Source organism: Melospiza melodia, chromosome 21 (genome assembly GCF_035770615.1).
Source record: "Melospiza melodia melodia isolate bMelMel2 chromosome 21, bMelMel2.pri, whole genome shotgun sequence".
Taxonomy (NCBI): Eukaryota; Metazoa; Chordata; class Aves; order Passeriformes; family Passerellidae; genus Melospiza; species Melospiza melodia.
In genome coordinates, this window is record NC_086214.1 from 10,833,996 (window position 1) to 10,860,336 (window position 26,341).

At 60.7% G+C, this 26,341-nt stretch overlaps 2 protein-coding genes across 4 annotated transcripts in view; one reads left to right on the forward strand and one right to left on the reverse strand.

The window, feature by feature from the left end:
• Positions 1-20,533, forward strand: part of ABR (ABR activator of RhoGEF and GTPase) — a 29,902-nt gene extending 9,369 nt beyond the window's left edge. For 2 of the 3 annotated variants that reach the window (XM_063173972.1, XM_063173973.1), the window contains 20 exons: positions 399-584; positions 952-1,059; positions 1,630-1,690; positions 4,676-4,728; positions 4,858-4,998; positions 5,292-5,413; positions 5,520-5,685; positions 6,171-6,293; positions 6,376-6,451; positions 6,584-6,688; positions 7,129-7,203; positions 7,339-7,436; positions 7,548-7,679; positions 14,757-14,816; positions 14,909-15,018; positions 15,344-15,483; positions 15,881-16,015; positions 16,246-16,351; positions 17,936-18,083; positions 18,215-20,533. In XM_063173972.1, coding sequence (XP_063030042.1) covers positions 399-584; positions 952-1,059; positions 1,630-1,690; positions 4,676-4,728; positions 4,858-4,998; positions 5,292-5,413; positions 5,520-5,685; positions 6,171-6,293; positions 6,376-6,451; positions 6,584-6,688; positions 7,129-7,203; positions 7,339-7,436; positions 7,548-7,679; positions 14,757-14,816; positions 14,909-15,018; positions 15,344-15,483; positions 15,881-16,015; positions 16,246-16,351; positions 17,936-18,083; positions 18,215-18,304 — 2,235 coding nt within the window. In that variant the 3' untranslated portion in view covers positions 18,305-20,533. Of the gene's footprint in view, positions 1-398; positions 585-951; positions 1,060-1,629; positions 1,691-4,675; positions 4,729-4,857; positions 4,999-5,291; positions 5,414-5,519; positions 5,686-6,170; positions 6,294-6,375; positions 6,452-6,583; positions 6,689-7,128; positions 7,204-7,338; positions 7,437-7,547; positions 7,680-10,774; positions 10,989-14,756; positions 14,817-14,908; positions 15,019-15,343; positions 15,484-15,880; positions 16,016-16,245; positions 16,352-17,935; positions 18,084-18,214 lie in introns of those variants that run through there. The other variant, XM_063173974.1, reaches the window with a different exon arrangement.
• Positions 20,534-21,710: 1,177 nt separating this feature from the next.
• TIMM22 (translocase of inner mitochondrial membrane 22) lies at positions 21,711-25,025 on the reverse strand. The gene is made up of 4 exons (XM_063173976.1): positions 24,785-25,025; positions 24,270-24,466; positions 23,215-23,287; positions 21,711-22,289 (listed from the first exon to the last, which is right to left on the reverse strand). Exons 1-4 carry the CDS (start codon positions 25,023-25,025, stop codon positions 22,213-22,215), a joined length of 588 nt encoding a protein of 195 aa, XP_063030046.1. The 3' UTR covers positions 21,711-22,212.
• Between the last annotated feature and the right edge of the window lie 1,316 nt (positions 25,026-26,341).

Here is a 26,341-nt window from a genome sequence, read left to right on the forward strand (position 1 = left end):
GGATGGATGGATGGATGGATGGAGTCATTTTTTCCTGGGTGCCTTCCCCCAGCCACATCAGCCTGAGTCGGAGCAAAGCTCCAGGAGCCACACCAGGCCCAGCTTTGCTCTGGCTACCCCCATCTCACCTCCCCTGCTGCCCATGTCCCTTTTGGGGACATATTTGTAGCCCTGTTTCCTCCTGTGGCCTTGCTGACCTTCATGGCGAGACGCTGTTGCACAACACGGGGTCGCTGCCGCTGCGGGGAAGCCTGAGGATGCACCAGCCTGGAGTGCCCCTGGTCCAGCTGCCAGCCTTGGTCCCTCTGTCCTGGGCAGCCCTCGCTGCCAGCCCAGATCCTCGTCACCCCCAGTGTTCTCCTCTTAGCCCTCATCTCAGGCTCTCCCTCCTTTGGCAGCCCATGAAGCCACTGAAGGCCACGGCCACCACGTCGCAGCCTGTCCTCACCCTCCAGCAGATCGAGACCATTTTCTACAAGATCCAGGATATCTATGAGATCCACAAGGAGTTCTACGACAGCCTGTGCCCGAAGGTGCAGCAGTGGGACAGCAATGTCACCATGGGCCACCTCTTCCAGAAGCTGGTACGCACCTTCCCTGGGTCTTGCTCCACTGGGAAGAGGAGCAGGGCTGGAGTTGTGATGCCCACAGGGGCTGTGCCCATGGATGCCATGACCGTGCTGGGGAGAGGAGAAGGAGAGGCCAGGATGAAGGGCTGTAGCTTCAGCTTCTGCTGTCCGGGCACTTGTTATCTCCCTGCTGGATTTTGGAGGTTTTTGGAGGCACAGGCTGGGCAGGAGCTCCACCGTCCTGCCCTGAGCAGGAGCCAAGCTGGCTGAGTGTCCTGCCAGGAGGGGACAGCTCTGGGCAGTGTCACCTCAAGGGCTGCCTTGGGTGCTGTGGGGGGCTTCAGCTCCCTGCTGGTGCCTGGCTAACCCCCACTCCCCACAGGCCAGCCAGCTGGGCGTCTACAAGGCCTTTGTGGATAACTACAAAATCGCTTTGGAGACGGCAGAGAAGTGCAGCCAGAGCAACTACCAGTTCCAGAAGATCTCAGAGGTGAGCTGGGATGGGGCTGTGCCAGTGGGACAGGGCTGGGACAGGGCTGTCCCTGCACAGGGCAGAGAACACTGAGCTGACTGTGTCTGCCCTTTGGAGATGCTCTCCCTGCCCTGGGGACTTGCAGGGACTGTCCCCAAGGGCTGGGCCACTGGGGGCTCTGCTCTTTTGGGCATTGCAGGAGGTTGTCCCCACCTTGTGCAAGCTCAGGTTGGGCTCAGCCTGTGCTGTCATCAGTGCTGAGCACCTGTGGCTCATTCCTGCTGCCTGGAGCTCCATGCCTGCATCCTCTTTAGAAATTGGGACCTCCATGGCTACAGCCTGGGCTCCCTGCTCCTGTTCAGCTCCCTGGCATCACCACCATGTCCCAGCTGCTGGGCACAGCCTGAGCTGCTCCCAGCCAGGCAGGAACCCACCCTCCTTCACCCAGCACCCGTGTGTGCCCTCCAGCACGGCCAGGCTGGGGCCAGGGGGTGCAGGAGGGGTTGGGGGGTCCCCATGACCTTGAGCCACGACCTTGCCCCCACCCCAGCTCCCACGGGCTGTGCTGATGGGGCTTTCCCTCCCTAGGAGCTGAAGGTGAAGGGCCCCAAGGACTCCAAGGAGAGCCACACGTCCGTCACCATGGAGGGTACGGGGGACGCGGGGAGAGGGATTCGGGGAGGGGGACGCAGCCTTTTGTGTGCGCGGGTGAATTTCCGAGCCCTTTGTGTGCCTGGAGCCGGCAGGGAGGGGAGGGAGGGGGTCACGGGCGGCTCTTTGGGATGCGGGGGGCGTGCGGCAGCCCCCAGCCCCTGCCCAGCGCTCCTCCCCGTGCGGAGCGGCCGGAGCGGTGCCGCAGCCGGGCTGAGCTGCTGCGATGGCTGCGCGGGGCCGGGGCTGCCATGGAAATCCTCCTCATTGTCCGCCTCTGCTGTAACTGCACCTACGGTGAGCCCCGGGGGGCGGCTCCGTTTTGGGGGGTCGGTAAGGAGCGGTGCCGTCGGGGGGGTGGAGGCTGCGGTCGTGCTCTGCAGGATGAAGTTGGGAGCGTCTTTGTTCCAGGCTCGGTTGAATCATTCTTGGCTCCGGCACACGCAGCCACGCGCTCGCTGTCCCCGCCGGGCATGGATATTATGGATGGTGCCGCTGATGGGACACGGGGAGCTGCGGTGGGCAGGGGGTGCTGGGCTGGGGGAGCCCCCGCCCGTGCCGGGCTGTGCTGTGGGGATGGTGATGGGGAGGGGTCTCCGTTTGCCCCGGCATCGTGGGATGCAATGTCCAGCTCTCCATGGCCGGGAGGAGAGGCACTGCCTCTGCTGCCTGTGGGTCCCAGGATGGCAGGGCTGTGGGCACAGGGAGCCCCTTGCTCCTCTGCTGTGCTGGGACCACCCCTCCAGCGGCTCCCCGGAGCTCTGTGTGTGTCCGTAGTGATGGCAGCAGGAGGGTCCATCCTTCCTGATGGTGGAAAATGGGGGGCACCCTGCCTGTCACCTCTGTCCCAGAGCGGGGTTCTGGCTGCCTGTCACAGGGACCAGGCTCTTGTTTCACCCTCTGGCATGGAGCTGTGGGGTGCAGCCTCTGGATGTCTGCCTGTGGGGGGTACAGGGCTTAGGGATGTCCCTGCAGGGGCTTGGGGGATTTGGGTGTCACTGCAGGCATTGTGCTGGCTGTGGCAAAGGCTGCCTTGGGGATGGCCAGGGTTCAGCCTGGCATTGTCACCTCCTGAACAGAGACCCCCTGCCCGCCCTGTCTCAGGGCTGGGGGCCACGAGGCAGCCCCCTCTGGGATCACAGGGATGGGAGCCCCCCATGAGTCAGCCCAGGGTGAGGAGGTGGCAGCTTTCCCTCCTCTGCCATGGCCCAAATCTGTCTGCTCTCAGCCCTGGCAGTTTGGGGAAGTGCTCCAAAGTGAAGGGAAACCCCAGAGGCATCAGCAGCCTGGGGAGACGTGAATGTGGCCAGGCACGGGGAGCAGCACTGTGAGTGGGCTGTGTGCCTTTGCCTGCCCAGAGAGGTGGGCAGGAGGAGAAGGGTCTGTCTGCTTCCACTGAAATGTGCCTCTGAAGAGCCTCTGGGGCTGTTTCCTGCTGGGAGGGCGTGTGGCAGGAGAAAGGGGGTGTCTGTACCCCCTGTGTGTGTTGTGTGGTTGTGTGTGAGGCAGCTCTGCCCTGGCTGGAGCCCCACAGGCAGTCAGGGGGGCTGCAGGCAGGGACGCGGGGCAGGGCTGTGGGGCTGAAGCCTCAGTGTTCTCTGTAGGTGGGGATTTTGCTGCTGCTGGAGCAGCCTGGGCCCCCTTTGCGCCCAGGGCTGCCTGGGGTGGTGCAGAGGGATGGGGACAGCGTGTCCCGTGGGGTGGCAGAGCTTGGTGAGAGACGGGACCCAGCTCTGAGCAAAAAGGGAAACTGAAAAAGCTGCTGAGGGTGAGGAACGGCTCTTCCGCTCCCCAGGCACCGCTCAGCACCGCGAGTGTGGGTGCAGCCCTCCGGGGAGGCCCTGCCCTCAGAGGGCCACAGGTGGGGTGGGACATCCTGAACCCACCGCCCAGGACCGCACACCGGCCTGGCTGGGGCTCCTGGTGCCCCCAGCACAGCAGGACACGGGGCTGTGGCAGTGCCAGGACGTGGGGCTGTGGCAGTGCCAGGACATGGGGCTGTGGCAGTGCCAGGACACGGGGCCGTGGCAGTGCCAGGACACGGCGCTGTGGCTGTGCCAGGACGTGGGGCTGTGGCAGTGCCAGGACGTGGGGCTGTGGCAGTGCCAGGACGTGGGGCTGTGGCAGTGCCAGGACACGGCACTGTGGCAGTGCCAGGACGTGGGGCTGTGGCAGTGCCAGGACACGGGGCTGTGGCAGTGCCAGGACATGGGGCTGTGGCAGTGCCAGGACACGGCGCTGTGGCTGTGCCAGGACACGGGGCCGTGGCAGTGCCAGGACACGGCGCTGTGGCTGTGCCAGGACGTGGGGCTGTGGCAGTGCCAGGACGTGGGGCTGTGGCAGTGCCAGGACGTGGGGCTGTGGCAGTGCCAGGACACGGCACTGTGGCAGTGCCAGGACGTGGGGCTGTGGCAGTGCCAGGACGTGGGGCTGTGGCAGTGCCAGGACACGGCACTGTGGCAGTGCTAGGACACGGCGCTGTGGCAGTGCCAGGACACGGGGCTGTGGCAGTGCCAGGACATGGGGCTGTGGCAGTGCCAGGACACGGCGCTGTGGCTGTGCCAGGACACGGGGCCGTGGCAGTGCCAGGACACGGCGCTGTGGCTGTGCCAGGACGTGGGGCTGTGGCAGTGCCAGGACGTGGGGCTGTGGCAGTGCCAGGACGTGGGGCTGTGGCAGTGCCAGGACACGGCACTGTGGCAGTGCCAGGACGTGGGGCTGTGGCAGTGCCAGGACACGGGGCTGTGGCAGTGCCAGGACGTGGCGCTGTGGCAGTGCCAGGACACGGCGCTGTGGCTGTGCTGGCTCCCCCCTGCTCCTAGCACTAGCACCATTGTCCAGCTGTGCAGGACAGAGCTCAGATGCTTGCCCTGGGCACCTGGGCTCCCCTCCTTGCCCCTGTGCTGTCTGTGGCAGGTGGGAGAGGGGCCAGGGCTCCTCTGTATGTCACAGGAGGCTGCTGACACTTTGTCTCTCCCCTCAGCGCTGCTGTACAAACCCATCGACCGGGTGACACGGAGCACCCTCGTCCTGCACGTGAGTGTGACACCAGGGCCACCACGGGGGTGGTGGTGGCTTCTGTCTCTGCTGTTCCTGGGGAGTGCTGATGAGGGGTCTCCAGGCTGGGTGATTTTGAGCTGCTCACCTGTGCCTGTCTCCTTCCAGGATCTCCTCAAGCACACCCCAGCTGACCACCCTGACTACCCACTGCTCCAGGACGCCCTCCGCATCTCCCAGAACTTCCTCTCCAGCATCAATGAGGACATCGACCCCCGGAGGACAGCGGTCACCACCCCCAAGGGCGAGGTGAGCCTGTGGGGTGGGCAGTGCCTGGGCACAGGGTGAGGCCTGAGCCCTCTGCCAGCCCCCTGCTCTGAAGAGCTCCTTAGTGCCTGGGTAGGAGTTGGAGGGGCTCCTCCAGATACAGTTCCAGGTACAAGATTAGGGCTCTACCTAGTCCTTGCTGGACATAGAGGACATGGACCTCCCCGTGCTCCTGGTGGCTGAGCCACAGAGAGGGACAGGATCGTCAGCCTTTCCCCACGGATTGCTGCCCTTTGCTCCCTGCCTGCTCTCATGGCAGCCCCTCTGTCCCACAGACCCGGCAGCTTGTCAAGGATGGCTTCCTGGTGGAGCTGTCGGAGGGCTCAAGGAAGCTGCGGCACGTCTTCCTCTTCACCGACGTGCTGCTCTGTGCCAAGCTGAAGAAGACAGCAGTGGGGTAAGGAGGGCGCTGGGCACTGTGCCACAACCCCCTGTCCCTCATTGGGGTGGGAGGTGTGCCTGGGAGGGGTCAGGTGTCAGTCAGCACCGTGCCCTGGCTGCAGGAAGCACCAGCAGTACGACTGCAAGTGGTACGTGCCCCTGGCCGACCTGGTGTTCCCCTCGCCGGAGGAGTCGGAGCACTGCCCGCAGGTGCACGTCATCCCCGACCACGAGCTGGAGGACATGAAGATGAAGATCTCAGCCATCAAGAGCGAGGTGCAGAAGGAGGTGAGAGAAGGGTGTGTGTGACGGTGTTCACAGGGGTCCGAGGGTGAGGGAAGAGATGAGGATCTGACTCCATGTTTCAGAAGGCTTGATTTAGTATTTTATGGTATATATTATATTAAAATGATACTAAAAGAATAGAAAGGTTTCATTAGAAGGCTAGCTAAGAATAGAAAAAGAAGGAATGATAACAAAAGCTTGTGGCTCGGACAGAGAGTCCAAGCCAGCTCACTTTGATTGGCCATTAATTAGCAACAACCACATGAGACCAATCCCAGATGCACCTGTTGCATTCCACAGCAGCAGATAACCATTGTTTACATTTTGTTCCTGAGGCCTCTCAGCTTCTCAGGAGGAAAAATCCTAAGGAAAGGATTTTTCATAAAAGATGTCTGTGACAGGTGTGGGACTTGTTCTTGGGGTGGGTGCCTTGCTCTGGGTCAGGGATGGGGCACCTCTGGAAGGTCCCCTCTGCTCCCCATCTGCAGAAAGCCAACAAGGGGCAGAGCCGCGCCATCGAGCGCCTCAAGAAGAAGATGTTTGAGAACGAATTCTGGCTGCTGCTCAACTCCCCTGCCATTCCCTTCCGCATCCACAACCGCAACGGGAAGGTGAGGAGGGCGGGCTGGGGCTGGGGCTGGGGCTGGGCTCAGCCCTGCCTGCACGCAGCCTGCCACATCTCCTCTCTTACAGAGCTACCTCTTCCTGCTCTCCTCCGACTACGAGCGGTCTGAGTGGAGGGAGGCCATCCAGAGACTGCAGAAAAAGGGTGAGTTTGGGGCTGCTGGCCCTCCTGGGGCTCCTGGTCACCCCAGAAACCCTCTAGGATCCCAGCCTGGTGCTCTCCAGTCTCTATGACCAGCACTGGCTGTGTCCCTCTGAAGTTTCTGTCCTCTCCCAGACCTCCAGGCCTTTGTCCTGAGCTCAGTGGAGCTGCAGGTGCTCACAGGATCCTGCTTCAAGCTGCGCACCGTCCACAACATCCCCGTCACCAGCAACAAGGACGGTGAGCGGCCGCTGGGTCCTGCTGTGCTCGGGGTGATGCTGGCAGCACTGCGGGGTCCCTGAGCTGGAGCGGGGACTCTGCTGTGCCGGGGACAGCTTCCCACCAGGTGGCACTGCTGGAGCAGCGTCGGGCTCCCAGGCTGAGCAATCCCAGCTGCAGCTTTTGGGCTCTCGCCGTCCCACACCATGGGCTGGGCAGGGGCAGTGTGCCCAGGGTGAGACCCAGCCAGCCCCACTGGGAACATCCCCAGGGCTGTCCAGAGCAGGAGAGCTTGGGGTGTGTGTCAGTGGGGGGATACAGCACTCAGGGATGTCCCTGCAAGGGACTGGGGGATTTGGGTATCACTGCAGGCACTCTGCTTGCTGTGGCAAAGGTGGCAAAGGCTGCCTTGGGGTTGGCCAGCCTCAGGCCCTGACACAGCCCCTGCTCTCCTGCCACAGATGACGAGTCCCCGGGGCTTTATGGGTTCCTGCACGTCATCGTCCACTCTGCCAAGGGCTTCAAGCAGTCAGCCAGTAAGTGTGGTGCCCACCCAGCGTGGAGGGGCTCAGAAGAGTTGGGGTCCAGCACGTGGCCCTTCTCTGCCCACCGTGGTGCCCTGGGAGATGGTGGGGGTGTTCTGGGGTGCTGAGCCATGTCTGCTCCCCCAGATCTCTACTGCACACTGGAGGTGGACTCCTTTGGCTACTTTGTCAGCAAAGCCAAGACCAGGGTGTTCCGGGATACCACGGAGCCGCAGTGGAACGAGGTGAGGGAGGGTGGCCTGCAGGGAGGGGCTGTGCTCCCCATTTCCCCATTTCCCCAGTTCTGGAGCTGCTCTGGGGTGCTGGGGTTGAGCCACCCTCCCTGTACACCCCAGGAGTTTGAGATTGAGCTGGAGGGCTCCCAGTCCCTGCGCATCCTCTGCTACGAGAAGTGCTACGACAAGACCAAACTCAACAAGGACAACAACGAAATTGTGGACAAGATCATGGGCAAGGGGCAGATCCAGGTATGCTCTGGGGCTCTTGGGCATCCTCTCACCCAAAGGGGGACTCCCTGGGGCCTGGCATCTGGGCTGGGAGGGTTGTCCTGGGGTGATGCCTGGGGTGGGCAGCTCTGCATTTGGGAGCACGGTACAGCAATTGTGGGGTTGAAGGCAGTGAGGTGGGTGGGCATCAGGCATGGGGGTGATGGTCTTGGGGCACAGTGGCTGCAGGAGCAGGTGGGACAAAGTGAGAAGGGCCTTTGTGGAGGTGGCAAAGCCAGACCTTCCCTGCAGAGGTGCATCCAGCCCCAGCTGGGCTGGAAGTGTTTCTGTTCTGCTGCTCTCCGTGCTGTGGCCCCGGGGGGCTGCAGGGAGGGGTTGGCAGCTGCCCTGGGGAGGGCTCTGCATGTGCAGCCCCCCGTCCCTCCTGTGTCTCCCTCTGCCACCATCTGCCTTGCCTGTGCCTCCCTCAGCTGCTGTTATGGCAACGGGGGTTTCCAGGGCAATGGCTGAGCTCCTCTGATTGGTGGTTGCCAGGCAGGCAGGATGGAGGCCTGGGCTGCCCTGAGATGCTCCCAGGTGAGCAAGACCAGGAGCATGGAGTGGAGGGCAGGCAGACCCCCAGACCTCCCATTGCCCCTGCAGCCACCTTGGCCAGGCTGCAGGGAAGGGAGCACAGCTGGGGCTGGGGGTGTCTCTGTGTGTTCCTGGCTGTGCTGGCGACAGGGTCACGCCTGGGACACTTCAAAGGGCCCCTCGTGGCTGCCTGCTCCGTGGGAAAGCAGCTGAGGGCAGGTCCCAGGGGAGCAGAGAGCAGCAGGGAAAGGCTGCAGGGAATGGAGATGCTGTGGGGAAGCAGCACTGGAGGGGGCATAGGGTGGGAGGAGAGGGCTCAGCTCCACCAGTGGCTTGTCCATACCTGAGATCAGCCCTCTGTTGCCTTCTCCCCCAGGCAGCAGCGCTGTGGGGGTGGCACTGGGCCAAGGGGGACGGCCAGGGCAGGGAAGGGGCTCGTGTCCCGCGGGGATCAGTCCAGCTGCACTCTCGGAAATAGCCTGGATCAACAAACATGAGTCATGCTGGGAGATGCGGGGGTCGGGACAGGGACAGCACAGCCCGTACCCGCTGTGCAAGAGCACTGGGGGAAGAGCAGGAAAGAGAGAAGGCCCTGGGGCTGCTTATCCCAAGCAGGATCTGGATGGGTGGATGGAAGAGCAGCACGGCTGGGGCTGTCCTGGTGTCACCCGAGCCCCAGGGGTGGGCTTGGTGGCAGGGCAGGACAGCTGTGAGCAGCATGGGCAGTGCTGCTGCTGGGGCTGTGGGCTGTAGTCAAGCCCCAGGGCTGCCCCCCTGCCTTGTCCATGAGGCATTCGGGCAGAAATGGATGTTCCTCACCCTGGCTGATCCCTGGGCTCATCATGGGCTGCTGCTGGTTCCACATAGCAGCACTGGCTGCTCAGTGGAAAGCTGTGACTCCTGGCTGGCACTAACCCTGTTTTGTTGTTATCAACCCCATTTTCCAAAGCTGGAATATGCTGTGGTCGGGGCAGGGCTGCCCTGTTTGGCTCGTGTCCCCATGAGGGTCCTGTGTCCCCTGTGGCCCTGCTCTGAGCTGTCCCAGTTGCTCCCAGCAGCTGGGCTGTGTGTGCTGGGTGCTGGCAGGGGTGTGTGCTGCTGTGCCAGGATGGCAGACGGGTGTTGGGGTGGGCAAAGCGGGCTGTGAGGGCTCGTGCCCACATTGCAGGGGACAGAGGCTGGGTGTGCCCCCCATGCCCTGGAGGAGAAGGCAGTGGGCGCATGAAGGGGGGCTCAGGACCCCCTTCCTCAGCCCATTTGATGCACGGGGAGATTTGGCTGCTGGAGCAGAGCCTGTGTTGTCATGGGCACGGTGCCTGCTGTGCCCTCAGGGAATAGCTGCCTGTCTGTCTGTCTGCCTGTCGTCTTCCCTGAGCTGGCAGAGTCTCTGTCAGGGGAGATTTGTGATGCTGAGGCACCCCTGACCTGCAGGGAGCCATAGTGACCTGAAGGGACCCCAGGGGCTGCTGAGGGATGGACTGGGGGACACTCAAATCCCCCCAAGCTGCACCTCAGCCTGTCCCTCAGCAGGCAGGGACCCTCCAGGGCTTCCCTGCTCTGCTGGCAGTGGGGCTGACAAGGGCCAGGGTACACAGAGAGGGGACATGGGGGTACCCGGGCATGACAACAGACCCCAAAAGCCTCAGGAGGAGCAGCAGAGCCAGCCTGGCTCCTGCGGGGAGCAGGGAACGCTGCAGCCGCCAGCGGCCGTGCCTCGGGGGCCGCGGCTGCCACTGGGGCTGCGGGGCAGAGAACGAGAGAGGGGGAACGGCAGGGGGATAAAAACAGAGGAGAACGGCAGGGGGATAACGGGAGGGGATGAAAACAGAGGATAACGGCAGGGGGATAAAAACAGAGGAGAACGGCAGGGGAATAACGGGAGGGGATAAAAACAGAGGAAAACGACAGGGGGATAACGGCAGGGGGATAACGACAGGGGGATAACGACAGGGGGATAACAACAGCGGAGAACGGGAGGGGATAAAAACAGAGGAAAAACGACAGGGGGATAACGGGAGGGGATAAAAACAGCGGAGAACGGCAGGGAAATAACGGGAGGGAATAAAAACAGAGGAAAACGGCAGGGGGATAACGGGAGGGGATAAAAACAGAGGAGAACGGCAGGGGGATAACGGCAGAGGGATGAAAACAGAGGATCCCGGCGGCGGGGAGCCCGGGCAGCAAAGGGAGAACGGCAAGGGGATAACGGGAGGGGATAACAACAGCGGATAACGGGAGGGGATAACAACAGCGGATAACGGCAGCGGGAGAACGGCAGGGGGATAACAACAGCGGATAACAGCGGATCCCGGCGGCGGTGCCCGGGCAGCCCCCCCAGCGCTCCCGAGCGGCAGGGCGAGGGTTAAACGCGTGGGGGCCGCCGGGGGGGGGGCTGCCTTTGAGTCACTTCCTCGCAAGGGGAGGGAGGGAGGGAGGGAGGTTTTGGGGCTGCCTCTCCCGCCCGGCGCGCAGCCTGAGGATGAGCCCCGGCCGCTCGCCGCCCCAGCCGGGCTCCCCTGGCCCGGCCCCGCTGCCCGCTCGGATGCCGATGCTGCGCTGAGCCAGCCGCGGGCACCCTCGTGTCGCCTGCCCGGAGGCGAAGCGATGACGGAGGTGTTGGTGCAGCCCGAGGGAAGCCCCGGTGTCGGTACCGGTACCGGGGGCGAGCGCGGCGTGGAGGAGCCCGAGGGGAAGCGAGCCCCGAACACGGGCGCCCGGCTGTGGGGCAGGGTGCGCAGCAAGCTGCTCCGGCAGAAGGTGCTCCGGGTGCGGGGGGCAGCGCTGGGCGCTGGGATGGCTCTGCCGGGCTCTGCTCCGTGCTGTGACCGCTGGGTTTGTGGGGTGGGGGGCGCTGATACGGGGGGCTGTGTTGTTTGTGCGCGGAGCAGGGAGATGTTTGGGTGCTTTGGGAGCTCTCGGATGCTCTTGGCAGCCTGTGAGGTGTTTGTTTTGCTCTTCCCTCTCCCTGTGTGTGCTGGCGGGTTCCCGCAGGCTGAGCTGTTTGCACCGGGGGTCCTGCAGAGCCCCGGGGAGCCCCTGCCCGGCCCTGGAGCTTTTCCAGGGGGCAGCGATGCTCCTGGGCTGGCTGGGGACACTGCCTGCGTCCCCCTGCTGCAGCCCGGCTCCATCCAGGCTTTCCCAGCTGTGTCGCAGCCACATCAGCCAGAAACACACAGAGTGCGGGGATGTGCCACAGAGGAGGGGGACAGCGCCCTTGCAGGCTGTCCCCAAAGCCCCACGGGGCACTCTGGGGGTTTCCCTCGGCGCAGTCCCCCTGCCCAGCCTGGTTTGGCTGTGTGTGTGTGTGTGACGCAGCTGCATTAACCTCGATTCAGTGCCGAGCCCAGGGGATTAAGGGGCAGCAGGGCTCTCTGGGGAGGCTGCCCGGCGGCTGCTGCTGGCTCACAGCATGCAGGGGTTTCATTTCCCTGACTCTGGCTTCCCTGGGGCTGCAGGGCTGCATGTGGCCCCGGGGTCCTGCTGGGCTGTGGGTGCTGCTGCTGCTCGGGTCACTCTGTCAGGGCTGTGGATTGCTGATTTTTTTGGCTGTGCTTGGTCCCTGGCAGCGTTTGCTGGTGTGGTGGCTGCTCGTCCCACGGTGCTGGGGGCTCAGGGACTGTCTGTAGGTCTGCTGAGGGATCTGTGAGGGATCTGCTTGCCAGGGCAGCCGCAGGAGGCCAGGCTGGGGAAGCTGTGGGTGCCACGCTGATGGGAAGCAGCGCTGGCTGCAGCAGCTCCTCTGGGATCCCCCTCCCCAGGGCCCTGGCAGAGATGACCTCAAAGGCTGAGTCACCAATTTGCTCCCAATTGCTTCACCCCAGGCTGAGGTGGGGTGACCTCATGGGCCTGGGATGTGAGGAGGGGACATGCCCAGCCTGACAGTCCCTGCCCCACCACAGCATCCCTGGGGAACCACCCTGAGGATTTGGAGCCCTGCTCCTCACCTTGGAGCTCTGTGCACTGGGTCTGTCACAGTGCCATGACCTGGAGGTGCCTTGAGGACAAAATTCCAGGATGTGGCCTCATCACCGCAAGTCTGGAGCTGTCCCATGGACAAGACAAGCAGAAGGAGGGGAGGCACCGGCACCAGCAGGACCTCTCCAGAACACACAAAGTGCTGCAGGACTGCCAGGATGCTCATTGCCTGTTCCTCCACAACCTGGGGCCTTGTCCAACAAACAAACAGCTTTGGATAATTTGGGAAGCCAGGATGATGGCAACAAACAGAGGGTGTTTCACCTCACCGTGGATGAGAGCAGCACCACAGGGAACGCTGACCTGGGCATGGATACCACCGTGGCTGGGAGTCCCTGGGATGCAGGAGGGAGCAGCCTGGAGATGTGCTGGTGACCTGGCTGAGATGTTTCCCCAGGCACAGAGGGGTGTTTGAAGCCGTCTGATCTTCCAGATAGGAGCTGACATCTCATCCTGCACAACGCTGGCTGTTTTCCAGGAGTTCCCCACTGACCTGGGTTGTCCCTGATCCTGCTGGAGCAAGGCAGCTCCCTTCAGAGGACAGGGAGATGGTGCTGGGAGCTGGACAGGGTGTTTGCCAGTGCTCTGTGGGCAGGAGCTGCCTCTGGCTCTGTGGGTGGATGCTCCTGTCCATCCTCCCACGCCTGGAGATGAAGGGTTGGACGTGGCTTTGCTTAAACTGGGGAGTGGCAGCATCGTGTGCTGCTGCTGCTGCAGGAGGGTTAGAGAGCACCAGGGCCAGGCCACTGCAGTGCACAGGGACCTGCCCTAGCTGCAGAGGGGCTCAGGCCCATGGTGCCAGCAGAACTGGCCCAAATTTGGGCCCTGCTGGCCGTTGTGGGATGATTGTGCCCATGCAGGGGCTGCAGGGGAGTGACGTGCTCAGGGAAAGGTCCGCAGCACTGGCAGCAGCCAACCTGGCTTTAATAAAAGCTTTCTTCAGAGCTCTGCTAAAGCCCTTCCAGATGTGAGCTGCCAGGGCCATCGGGGCCAGGGGGACCTGAGGGCTGGGGAAGGGAAGGCAGGCATGGTGGCTGCAGATGAAATTGTGTTGCAGAGCAGGTAGGCTCCTGGCCTGGCTGGGGGATGAAGGGGCTTCCCTGCCATGAGTGGGGAAAGGGTGGAAGTGCCTGGGACATGGTGTTGGCTGTGGTGGCTCCATGGCAGTGCTGTGGGGGATGCAGCCCTGCAGGGGAGCACAGAGGAGCTGGGGCAGCAGGGCTGGGCTTGGCTGTGCTCTGGCTGCAGTCTCGTGATCCTACTGTCCAGACCTGCTGCAGGGTCCCATGGGAGCCCAGGGCAGCTGCAGCTTTCCTCCTCCTCCTCCTCTTGCTCCTCCTGCTGCTCCCCAGCAGCCGCAGAGCTGGCACAGAGGGAGCAGCGTGGCTCTCTCTGGGCTCTTCCATGTGCTGGGCTGGAGCAGGAATGTCAGGAACCATTCCTGAGCCATGCTGGAGACAGCAGCATTTCTGCCTTGCTGGGGAATCACATTTTTCCCATGGCTGAGGAGCTGTTTGGGCTCACAGTGACACAGAGCTGGGCATGTGGCAATGCCACTGTGCTGGGTCTGTGCCAAGAGCCAGGGCAGCTCCAGCTTGTCCTTGAGACTGTGGGGTCTTGGTGTGCAGGAAGGGACATGAGGGACCCCACAGTTCCCCCCATCACGACGTGCAGGGAGTTTATGGGCAGGGGAGCAGCAGCTCCGTGGCTGGAGCAGCAGCTCTGGACATCTTTACACTTGCCCAGAGCATCTCCTGACCCAGCAGCTGCAGGGAGCTCCCGTGTCCTTGCAGGGTGACCCCACGTGCCTGGTGCCAGCGTGGCCTGGCAGCTGCGTGTCCCCAGCCCTGGGAGCCCCCCCCCAGCTCCCAGATCCCATCCCCTTCCCCAAGGGGACATTAGGGCCGGGCTGCCCGCCCCGTGCATTACAGGGATCGATGGGGCTGGATCAATACCACCAGCTGGGGACCAAAGAGCCCCAAGAGGCAACTGCACCCAGCTCTGCACAGCCCTGGGGCCTGGAACCCACCAGGGCACGTGCCAGGGCCTTGGGAATGCCAGCACCTCTCACTGCACCCGGGGCAGCGTCACCGAGTCCCCCGCTAGCCCCAAAGCCAGAAATAGCAGAGCCTGTCATTCCCAGGGGTTATAAATAGCCTTGGCTATGGGGAGATGTTGTTTTTCTGCATGGAAAACGCTGCCCTAGTTCTGTTTCATCAATCTGCCGCCAGAAATAGGCCTAATTTCTTGGAAGTTTCTTGCTTCGTGGGTGTGGGTTATAGCACTGCCTTGCAGGGGCTCTGGGGAGAGGGCAGGACAGGGGGGCTGGGCCCACCTGGCTTCAGGGCACGGCCAGAGGGACCCCAGACCACAAAGGGATGGGAACCTCTCCATCCTCTGCTCATGGGCAGCATGTTGCCCAGGAAAAGCCATATCCTGTGCCCTACACCATCTGCAGATCAGGGGCTTTGGGGCCACCAGGTTGGGATGGCAGCAGGGCTGGCACGAGGCCGTGTCCCCACAGAACTCACAGAGCTTCTCTCCCCACAGCTGGACCCACAGGCCGTGCAGACCAAGAACTGGCACATGGATGTGATAGAGATGAACGGAGTAAGTGGGGTGGGGGACCCACAGCCCCTCGCTGTGCATGCAGCCACTTCTGGCTTTCAGGGCAGCCAGCACTCACCCCCTGTCTCCCACAGATCAAGGTGGAGTTCTCCATGAAGTTCACAAGCAGGGACATGAGCCTGAAGAGGACCCCGTCCAAAAAGCAGACCGGTGTCTTCGGGGTGAAAATCAGTGTTGTGACAAAGTAAATGATGCAGGGCTGTGGGGCTGATCTGATCTGCTCTGGGTGTGGGGCTGCCCTGTGTCCCCGTGCTCTGGGGCTGCCCTGTGTCCCCGTGCTCTGGGGCTGCCCTGTGTCCCCGTGCTCCCCCAGCACTGGGGAGCTCGGCCTTTGCTCTCTGCTGGGGATTTTCCTGTTCCCTTTGCCATGCCCATCCTCCCCTCGTGCACGCAGGGCTGGGCACTGGGTTGGCAGGGCTGGGCACTGGGTTGGCAGGGCAGGGCAGGGCTGGGCTGGCTGCCAGGGTTCCCCTGGGAGTCTCTGGTGACAGCTGTGCCTCCCGAGCCAGGCGCGAGCGCTCCAAGGTGCCTTACATCGTGCGCCAGTGCGTGGAGGAGGTGGAGAAGAGGGGCATTGAAGAGGTTGGCATCTACAGGATCTCTGGAGTGGCCACTGACATCCAGGCGTTGAAAGCTGTCTTTGATGCGAGTGAGTGTCCTGGGGGAGCTTGGTGTTCTGAGATCCCCCCAAGCCTGGGTTTGGTTATTGTGCTGCACTTATGCCAGATGTGCCACTCTGCACAGGAAGGGGCTGGGGGTGAGGAGGGGCAAAACCACCCAGGGATCCCAGCCTGTTTGTGCCTCTGGGCTGGCTCCTGGCAGACACTGAGTCAGGGAAACGTTGCAAATGGATTTGCAAATCGTTGTGTGTCCCGTTGCCCAGCCAGGCGGGAACCACTGGGCTTTTCCCAGGCTCAGCCTGGCTGATGGGGCTGTGAACCCAGCAGTGCTGTCCCTGCCCTGCAGCTGGCAGCCTGGCTGGCTGGCTGCAGTGACACAGAGGGGATCAGGAGGGCAGGAGTCACATGTGGGTGCTCTGTGGACAGATAACAAGGACATCCTGGTGATGCTGAGTGACATGGACATCAATGCCATCGCTGGCACGCTGAAGCTGTACTTCCGAGAGCTGCCCGAGCCCCTCCTCACTGACAGGCTCTACCCTGCCTTCATGGAGGGCATCGGTAAGGGATGGGATGGGAAGGGGATGGTGCACAAACTCAGTTTGGCATTGCTTGCTCTGGGATGGGGCACTCCCAAGGGTCGTTCCCACTTGGTCCTGGCTGTTTTTGCTGGTTCCAGGCCAGCTCTGCTCCCCAGTGCTCACACGGTGGCTGCTGGGAGGTGTCTGGCTGTGGTGGGTCCTGCTGCTGCAGCAGACCCTGTCCTGAGCCCTCTCCCTCTGTGCCTCCAGCTCTCTCAGATCCTGCTGCCAAGGAGAACTGCATGATGCACCTTCTCCGCTCGCTGCCTGACCCCAACCTCATCACCTTCCTCTTCCTGCTGGAGCACTTGAAAAGGTAAAGGCCCAGGGGCTGCCTGGGATGGGTGGGAGGCGCAGGATGGGTCTGTCTCACTGGCTTTGCTGTGGGGATGGGACATGAACAGAGTCAGAGCTGCTGTTTGATTCCTGCGGTGCCTACATGGCTGATCCCAGACTGGAGGCTGTGCTGGTGCAGAGCAGGACAGCAGCCAGGGCCAGCAAAAGCAGCTTGGGGCAGGCATGGAGTGGTCCTTTCCCAGCCCTTCCAAGAGGGTACAGCTCCAGGTGTGCCCCACCTGCCCCATCTCTCTGGGCTCTGGCACATTCCCCAGGCTGTAGCTTGCTCAGACCCTTCTCTGATATCAGTGTTGGCTTTCCACATCTCTCCTTGGGCCCTGTAGGATGCTGGGGGGGTCCTGGAGCTGTTCTGCCCCTCCAGAGCAGCCCTGGTGTCCCAGGACCACCGGCTGTGGTACCAGCAGGGTCTGGGCTGTGCCTGGCCAGTGATCCAGGTCAGCTCTGCAGGGAGCACACGGCCTCTGCAAACAAGGAACACTTGGCTGCTGCAGCCGGCGTGCAGCTGCTTGGATGAGCTCTGCAGGGAGCAGCTGGCCTCAGCACAGGGCAGGAGTCAGTTGGGAGCTCTGCAGTGTCCCCCTTAGCAGGAAAACAGCTCTGTGTCCCTTCCCACCAGTCCAGCAGTAGTCCTTGCAAAACAAGATGCAGCAATCCTTGTCACCTGTCAGCAGCGGGTGGCCAAGAACCAAGGACACTCAGCTCTGTGGAAATGTCCCAGAACTGCAGGTGACACCTCATATCAGCTATCCCAGGCTGAGTGCAGCAGTTTGTGGTTTGACAGGCTTCTTGGCCCAGATGAGGTGCATCCAAACCTGGGGACTCAGGGACTGGGGGTCCCTAGGGCCCCAAAACCCAGGGAAGGTACAGGGCTGTGGAAGGGCAGCAGAGCAGAACGGAGCCTGGCCAGAGCTGGGGCTCGTGGCTCATGTTACTTGCATCATTAAATTTTTTTTTCTGTTCCTCTGGTTTGGCTAAAACCAAACAGAAAAAGTGATTGATGCTGGGGGATGGAGAAGGAAAAATCCATTTCCATCCTGAGAACCGGGCACAGCCAGTTCCCACATCTGCTCCCCTGGCCGGGGCTCAAGCGAGCAGCCTGTGCCGGGGAGCACAGCTGCCTCCTAACATGGCAATGTTGTGGTCCTGCTTCCCTCCGTGCTGGCAGGGCTCCCACGGGGCTGGTGGGGCAGGGAGCCTCGAGGGGAGTGGGTGCAGGGGGCAGGGGCTGTGCAGGGCTCCCATGCCCTGCGGGCTGGGGAAGGGTGGAGGCCCCGCAGTGCAGGAGTCAGGGCTTGGTTGCTGCCACATCACACCCAGGGCTCCCAGCCAGGCCCAGCAGCTCCAGCAGAGGCCGTGAAGGGGGCAGAGCTCCCTGCCCTGCACCTGGCTTTTCTGAGGGCTGCAGAGGGCAGTGGAAAGCTAGAGGTGCCCCACTTCTGCTGGGAGAAGGGAGAGCAGCCCTCGGCCTCCACATCACCCCGTGGCTCCCCACTCCTGAGCATCGTTAGGGGCTGACACTGCCTCTCTCCTTTTCACCCCACAGGGTGGCTGAAAAGGAACCTATCAACAAAATGTCTCTCCACAATCTGGCCACGGTTTTTGGGCCGACACTTCTGAGACCCTCAGAGGGGGAAAGCAAGGCGCACCTCACCTTGGCCTCTGACATCTGGTCCCACGATGTGATGGCCCAGGTAAGAGCTGGGTACTGGAGGGGTTCACCTGCCTGTCTGGGTAGATTTGTTACTTTTTGCTGGATGGGACAAGCTGGGAGGTGGCAGCTCTTTCCTCTTCTGTAGTAACACCCCCCATTTACCTTCTACAGGTCCAGGTCCTTCTCTACTACCTGCAGCATCCTCCCATCTCCTTCAGCGAGCTCAAACGCAACACACTTTACTTCTCCACGGACGTGTAGCCTGCAGGCAGAAGGCACCAGCTGCAAACACTCCAGCTCCCTGCTGGGGGACACGGACTGGACCACAGCCCCCAAGGGAGACCAGCCCACACCCAGGACGGTGCTGCCTGCAGCTCCTGTACAATCATGTTCCAGTGGCCCGGTCCCAGCAGGTGCCAGGCCCTCTCTGTAAAGTAGTCGTGTCTCATGTCCCTTCTTGTGTTCAAGGATTGTTTTTATGTATATTTGCTCAACGGAAGAGGTAGTGACTGACAAGGGCTGTGGACACAGGCTTCCCCTTGGCTAGTTTTCTCCTGGACTCCTTCCTGCCCGCTCACTCCTACCAGGCACCCCCTGCCTGAAGCCTGCAGTGCCCCACGAGTGCCTGTTTGCTGCCCAGCTCCCTGCCCACGCCTGCATGTGCAGCACTGGCTCGCTCCGAGGCCGGGAGCTCACGGGCCTCCCTCCCTCTCTCCCTGGTGACGGTGACACCGGCCCCGCTTTGGCTTCGCTGCCTGCGCAAACGTCGGACCCTGTGCCTGGATCCTGCTCTGCTCCGAGCAAACTGCGACCCCGAGGGCAGAGGAGCAGGGTGCTGCTTCCTGCCTGCCACGGCTCCTCTGGGTGTTTCAGGCCAGTCCCCTCTCCAGCCCCGTGCTTTGCCTGTGTGTGTGTGGCGTGGCGGTTCCTCCCCTCGCTGGATTTCGCCTCTGAGTAGTTATGGGGTAACCCCTCACACAAGGCTGGAGCCAGAGGTGCTGTGCTGGTCTGGATCCACAGCAGGCTGCAAGGATGGCCAGCCAGAGGCAGGTTTGCTTTCTGCACCATGGGCTGACCCCACGTCTGCTCTGGCACTGATGTGGTCGCACATTTCCCCAATTTGGAAGTTTGGTGGGGAACGGGGTATCTGCTGTACAGTTCTGTCTCTGCCATAGTGAGGCACTCACGCCCCTGCCAGCCCAGCACTGCCATGAGCACTGCATGCACCCCGTGGCACAGCATCCCTCCCGTGGCCACGGGGACAAGGAGATGTTTTACCCCTTCCTTGGCCTTCCCTGCTGCACTGAGCACATGGCAGCACATGGCCCTGCCTCGGTGGCAGCCTGGCTGCCAGAGGCAAGTGCTCTGCAGCAGCTGGATGGTCACCCAGCCTGGGAACCAGCACAGAAGGATGGGAGGAGGAAAGCCTTCATGGCCCTCGTGACTGAAGGCAGAAGTGCTTTGTTCTGTCTTTCTCCCAAAGTGGTTGCTGCTGGATTAGCCGTGCCCAGCCAGCTCAGGTTTGTTTGTTAGTGGCTCCAGTGACCCCTCCCTCCCAAGCTGATGGCTAGAGCTGTCAGGCCATGTCCCAGGGCAGGACAGGCTGCCCCAGTGCTTGGCTCCTGGGATGCCCCCCACGCTCCCATGTAGGTGTTGGTACCTGTTGGGACACAAAACCTTTCGCTCTGTGAGCTGAGTCCGTGTTCTTGTGGGAAAAGCCCCCCCATGTCCCCGACTGCGTTGGCCCTGTGCTCTCCTGTGCCAAATGGAGATGGATGAGAAGTGACCAAGCCTGTCCCCCACAGCAGCGTTGCCTTTACCCTCCCAGCTATTGGACTGTTCCAGGTAGAGCCCAGCCACTGATGCACCAGGTATGTCCTCAGCCCCCTCCCTGGGGAAGGCAGCACCTGCCAGCCCTGCACCAGCAAAGCAACCAAGGAGGGGAGGTCTCAGTCCCCCTCCAAAGGGCTCACACTCCAGACCCTGCTCCTCTTGACTACCAGCTCAACAGAAGGGAAACAGCACTGCAGAAAATAACCAGGCGTCTGTCTTGGCCCTGGACCCAGTAAGGAGGCCGAGCTTTAGATCTGACTGCACAACAGATCCCTGTGTGTGTCTGATTTGTTACATGTGTCCAAGTCTCTGTCCACTCTCTGTCATTCCAGATGGAGACTCTGTACAGCCAAATCTCCCCCTGTGACAGTGGCTGGAGGCCTGGTCCCCACAGCCCAGCACAGCAGGCTGTGGCTGTCCCCATGACTGGCTTTTGCTTGTCCCTACAGGAAGGAAAAGAGGGGGGTGGACTCTTGCAGCTACAGGTAGAATAGAACTGTTAATTAATATTTGACTTTCAAAAGTTGTTAAGGATATATTTTTGTTTGTGTTCTGTTTCAATTTCTGTAGATTATAAACTTTAAATGGCTGTAAAACCTCGTGAGGAGAAAAAAAATGTTAATAAAAATGCAAAGCCCCGATATTTGCACAAAAGAAGCCCTGTGGTGTTGCTGTTTGCACTAACTGATCACTTTGGCATCACAGCTTCTTCTTTCTGTCGTGGAATTCTTGCTAGTTGCACTTCAAGCCAGTGGTATAAGCACAGGCATTGTGCCAGGCAATCTTTGAAGAGACTTCTTATGGTTTGGGCTACATCCTTGCATTTTGGAGGAAAAAACCCTGGACTGTCTGGAGCCAGGCTGTTTAATCAGCCTAGAATTACTCAAGCTTAAAATTCAGCTGACTTGCACAGCTTCTGGCCTGAGGATATTGAACAGGCACAGCAAGGGACATCAGGAGATCTGGAAACCTCATCTGATAGATCACATGGTGCTTGCTGTCTCCCCACTTCTTTCCATGTGGGAATGGGAGCCAATGTGCCTCCAAACTGACCACTGTACCAGCCAAAACACACTGCTAGTGCTGCTCTTCCAGGTCAACAAGGGCTGTCACTGTTCTGGGATGTCCAACTGTGGATGCAAAGGAGGGGAGGTGAGTGGGAGAATCCCTATTAGTTGTGTGCACTGCATCTGAATTGCCACGGCCTCAAAAAGATCAGAGGGAGTGTTTGCCTTTATGGAGTGGCTCAGTGAAGGTTAAAAATGACCCTCTGAGGTCTGAGAACAGAGCTTGGTTAGAAGAGCAGGAGGGCAGAGAGAACACCAATCAGAGAGGCGGCAGCTCCTTGAGCTAACAAACAGATGTTTTGATTTCAGCACCAATTTTGGGCTCAGAAAAAAACTGAGCTGAGAAAAACCACTCACTTCTCCCTGTGTAAGTAACACTGGGGCACTTGGAGGTGGCACAGGGATGTGATGGGAAGCAGGCTGTGTGCTGAGTGGGTGCCCAGTTATCTGTCAAACACTGGTTTATTCTCACAGCTCTGCTTTCTAAGTCTCACTATCAAACTGCTGGAACTAATGGGGTGTGCCTGGGGCAATTAAAGCAGTAGCAAGATTGCACTCCCACAGTGAGGTTAAATCAGGCTGGCCAAGTGGCTACAGAGAATTATACTTCAGCAACAACCTCTTTTTTTTCCCTTAAACTGTTCTGTTCATCTGCCAGTAACCACAGCTCTAAGGGTAAGGATTCCTTTCTGCTTTTCCCTTTAAAACATGGTAAAGAAATCTGGCGCTCATCTCTGTACTTGAAATAAGACAAGTTGTACAGATGGTGGTTTGTGTTCAGATGATATTTTAAGAAAAGCCTGGAACAAGCTTATTTCTCCACAGGATCTTACCTCTCCCCAACAGAGTAGCAAGCTGCAAACTGGTGACTGTTAAAACACTTGCAGCACCTTCAAATATGTGACAACCTAAATCGCCGCATTTCTCTTCAAAGACTGTCCTCCTGCCTTCTTTTGATGCCAGCAACAGACTTAATCAAAATCAGCCCCAAAGGATCGAAAGAGCTCAGAGTCCAGGCATGTTTCCTGGAAACTGACAGTCAGCTGATGTGTCCTGGAGATGCTGCTCTGTGCCTGGCTCCATGCTCCCCTGCTCCCGCAAGCCTGCCTGCAGCAGCTCGCCAGGGCTCGCAGCCAGGTCGCTGTTAGTCATTCACACAGTGGCCGGCGCCACCCCGACTCCAGAGGCAGTGGAAAGGTAAGCCTGGTGCTTGTGCCGTGGTGCAGGCTCTCAGCAGCAGCACTGCACAGGGACTGTTGCTCCTGGCTGTTACCGCAGGTAGTAATCGACTGCGGCGGAGAAAGCGGCGAATCCTCCGCAGCCGATCACGCCGGCCTTCAGCCCCGCTGCAAGGCAAGGGTGGGGACCATGAGACAAAGCAGGGGAAATATTCTTATGCCCACTAACTTGTGCTCACAGCAGCAGGAACCTGGCAGTGCCCTCCCAGGGGACAGTGACACTGCCTGATGTACAAACCCTCCCGTGGCCACTGCTGACTTTACTGTGCTCTCATCTGAGCCCTGCAAGTGCCTTGGTGGGGTTAGGAGGGAGAGGAAGAGCAGCCACTGCTCTGACAGCTCTAAGAGGATTAGGTCTAGGACAAACACAACTTAACAAGCTCAATTAGAAGCACTTTCAAGAGCTTTCTTTTTGTTTGTGCTTCTTAAAACGGGACTGTTATTTTTCTTAAGGAGAGAGAGAGAAGTTTGATATTTCTGATGAGCAGAGCAGCTCTCTCCTACTTGGGCATTTTCCCAGATGTTACCACTAAAGGAAAATCTCCACTAGTGCTGCTGGACTAAAACCCCACTCCTCATTCACATGTAAGTAGAATTGTCTGTTTGAACTGATACATGAGAAAGGAGAAAAGCATTTTACACATGGTACAAATGAAGAGAGCTCTTTAGTTCTAATTTCAAAGAAGAGTAGCGGAGACAGTGAAATGGCAGATGTGTAAAGCTAAGTTAACAGCTTCTGTCTGTATTTTTGGCTCTCTCCCATGACACCACAGAAGAGTGTGGACAGCCACCACCACCTCCTGACTTTTCTTTCAAGTGAATTTTGTTGATTTTCCTCTATGACCAACCCTTCCTTATCCCCACTTATTCTTGGAGCTGACAGCTCTGCCAGTCCGGAGCACACTCTCACTCTGGCCTCACCACATCCCCACGCAAGGAGGTTTGTGGTGTGTGTGCTGCACTGAAAACATCGTGTGCTGCATAACCAAACCCACTCTTATCACAGAAACAGCTCCAAGCAGGCACCACCAACCTCTGAAGCCGATGGCTCCTCCCGTGATGCAGCCGCTGATAACGCTGTTCTTCCAGTCCGACTTCCCACGATACTGTGGGGTTACAAATCACAGCCAACAAGGAAATATGGAATAACACTCAGCATCTGTGCTAACAGCAAGAAAGGTTAAATGCCCTTACATCCCCTTCTCAGCTGAGGGTGTTCTTCCCTCTGCTCTCAGCAGATGGCCCTGCACTCCCAGACTCGCAGGGCAGGGAAGGGAGGAAGGAGAAGGGAACTGGGAGAGGTGAGACAAATCCATGTGGTGCAATGCAGTGCTGTGGGAAGGATCCTCAGGTGAGGCAGGACAGAACACAGCCCTGAGTCTAAAAGTGCAACAGCCACATGAGAGCAGCCCTGAGCCTGGTCCTTTGCACAGTGAGAGTCACAGCACTTGCTGACAAAGATGGACTATTGCCATAGCCAGGACATGCTGGATTTTCACCAGTGCAGAGATATCTTTGTTCTGCTCTGCTGTGCAAGCAGATACACTTTTCTTCCAGATAAGTTACACTTCTTAACTCATTGTGCCTTTCAATTAAAAGGCAGGACTCAAATTCATAACAGGGTAATTTTCCTATTAAAAAAAACAGATGACAGATTTACCACTGAGCTGCAAAAGGTAATTTCTGACTGTAGGGGCCAGATGAAAACCAGCCTGTTACTCAAGAACTTTCATCAAATCCCTTTCTGCATATGGAATTTTTAGACACTCAAATTACCATCTTGCAACTCACAGTCTGACATTTTACACAAGCACTTGTAGCTAGGGTTTTAAAAAGTAATGCCTATGCTTGCCAATACATCTAAGACTTAAAGGATGTTGCTACTGCAGAAGAGTTCTTCATTCTGTCAGAGAACAGCAGCTCTGAAGACAGATCTCAAAGCTGAAAAGCTTTGTTGGCCAAGAAAGAACAAAGCAGCCTACTCCACTGCCCTATTACAAAGAGGATATATATACTTATTTGGACCTAGTAGAGGATTCTAAAGGGTACCAGAAAACATTTATTAATGGTTGAGAGGCTCTTACTCACAGATTCCACCACGCATTCCGTGCAGGAGAACATGGCGCCCACGATGGCGAAGTTCTTGGCGTAGGAGATGCCTCGCTGCCCCATGTCCTTGAGCACCTCTTTGGCCGTGGGCGTGCGGTAGGGATCCTTGGGATCAAACCCCACGTTGGTGTCGATGCCAGCTGTGAAGATACCGAACGCACCTCCCAGAACAAACCCTGTGAGAGATAAACAATGAAATTAACTTGGCTGGGCTGGAGCAGCGCATTCCCCGCAGGCAATGAAGCGGCTCTGCCCCGGCTGTCTATGACAGGGCAGGAATCCCTCGGTGCTGTGGACACCTGTGACAGCCCGGGCTGTGTGAGGAAAGGCCATGAGCATCTCCAAGGAAGGCAGACACAGATCGCTGCCTCGACATGCGACAGGCACTGGAGGAGGCTTAGGAGGGAAATCAAACAAGGGCACTGCAGTCTTTTCTCCATCCGCCCCTCTCCCGACGCTACAGGGACCCCCGAACGACCCCAGAGCCGCCGCACCTCCCACACAAGCCAGCGCCGCCTTGAAGGGGCAGCTCTCCATGACCCGCTCCACCATCTTCTGCTCCTCGCTCTTGGGCGGGCAGGGGATTCCGCCGAAGACGGCGGGGTCCCAGACGCGGGGCTGCCGCTTGTCGCCCACGAGGTGCTGCAGCAGGAGGCTGTACTGCAGCGGCGGCGGCGGCGGCGGCGGCGCCGGCTCTCCCGGCGCTGAGGGCGGCGGGGCCGCCATGATGGCCATGCACACCCACGGCCGCTCGGCGCCGCGTCCGGGCCTGCTCGATCCACCGCAGCGGGGGCGCACGGGAGTTGTAGTTCCACAGCTGGGAGAAGCCGCTGCGCACCGCAGCTTTTTGACTACAACTCCCAGTCTGCCCCGCGCCGACGCCTCCGGGAAGAACTACCACTCCCGGCACGCTCCGCGGCGCGCAGCGGGGATTGGCCGTCCCAGGCAGCCAGGGGACTACATTACCCGGCATGCCGTGGGCCAGCCCCCTGGTGGCCGGTGCGGCCGGTGCAGGTGAGGTGAGGGCTCCGGCTGCGGAGCATCCCCGAGCGCGGCGGCGGCAGCGGCGGCTGCAGGTGAGCGCGGGGAGATGCGGGCAGCGCAGGGGCACCGGTTGGGCTGAGCAGAACCGGCAGCCTCGCGCCGGGCATCCCGCTGCTGGGGGAGCGCTGAGGTGCCGCAGTGCGGGACCACTGTGCCCTCAGTGGCTGAGGTGCGGGCAGCGGGTGAGGTGTCGCGGTGTCGCCGCCGTGTCCCCGTATCCTCCCCGCCGCTGACTCCAGCCCCGCGCCGGTGTCTGGGGGCAACAGGTCCCGCACGGGGCGGGCGCTGCCTGTCCTCGCAGCGCCCCGCCGGAGCCCAGCCGGGGCTCGGTGGGCAGCGGGGTTCCCGCAGCCCCCGGGGGGCTCGGAGGGCAGCGGGGCTCCCGCATCCCCCTGGGGGCTCTGAGGGCAGCGGGGCTCCCGCATCCCCCTGGGGGCTCTGAGGGCAGCGGGGCTCCCGCATCCCCCTGGGGGCTCTGAGGGCAGCGGGGCTCCCGCATCCCCCTGGGGGCTCTGAGGGCAGCGGGGCTCCCGCATCCCCCTGGGGGCTCTGAGGGCAGCGGGGCTCCCGCAGCTCAGGGGGGCTCGGAGGGCAGCGGGGCTCCCGCATCCCCCTGGGGGCTCTGAGGGCAGCGGGGCTCCCGCAGCTCAGGGGGGCTCTAAGGGCAGCGGGGCTCCCGCATCCCCCTGGGGGCTCTGAGGGCAGCGGGGCTCCCGCATCCCCCGGGGGGCTCTGAGGGCAGCGGGGCTCCCGCATCCCCCTGGGGGCTCTAAGGGCAGCGGGGCTCCCGCAGCTCAGGGGGGCTCTGAGGGCAGCGGGGCTCCCGCATCCCCCGGGGGGCTCTGAGGGCAGCGGGGCTCTGAGGGGCAGCGGCGCTCCCGCAGCTCCGGCGGGGCTCGGGGGGCAGAGCGGCTCCTGCAGCCCATGAGGGGCTCGAGGGCATCGGGGCTCCCGCAGCTCTGGCGAGGCTCGGAGGGCATCGGGGCTCCCTCATGGCACGGCCCGAG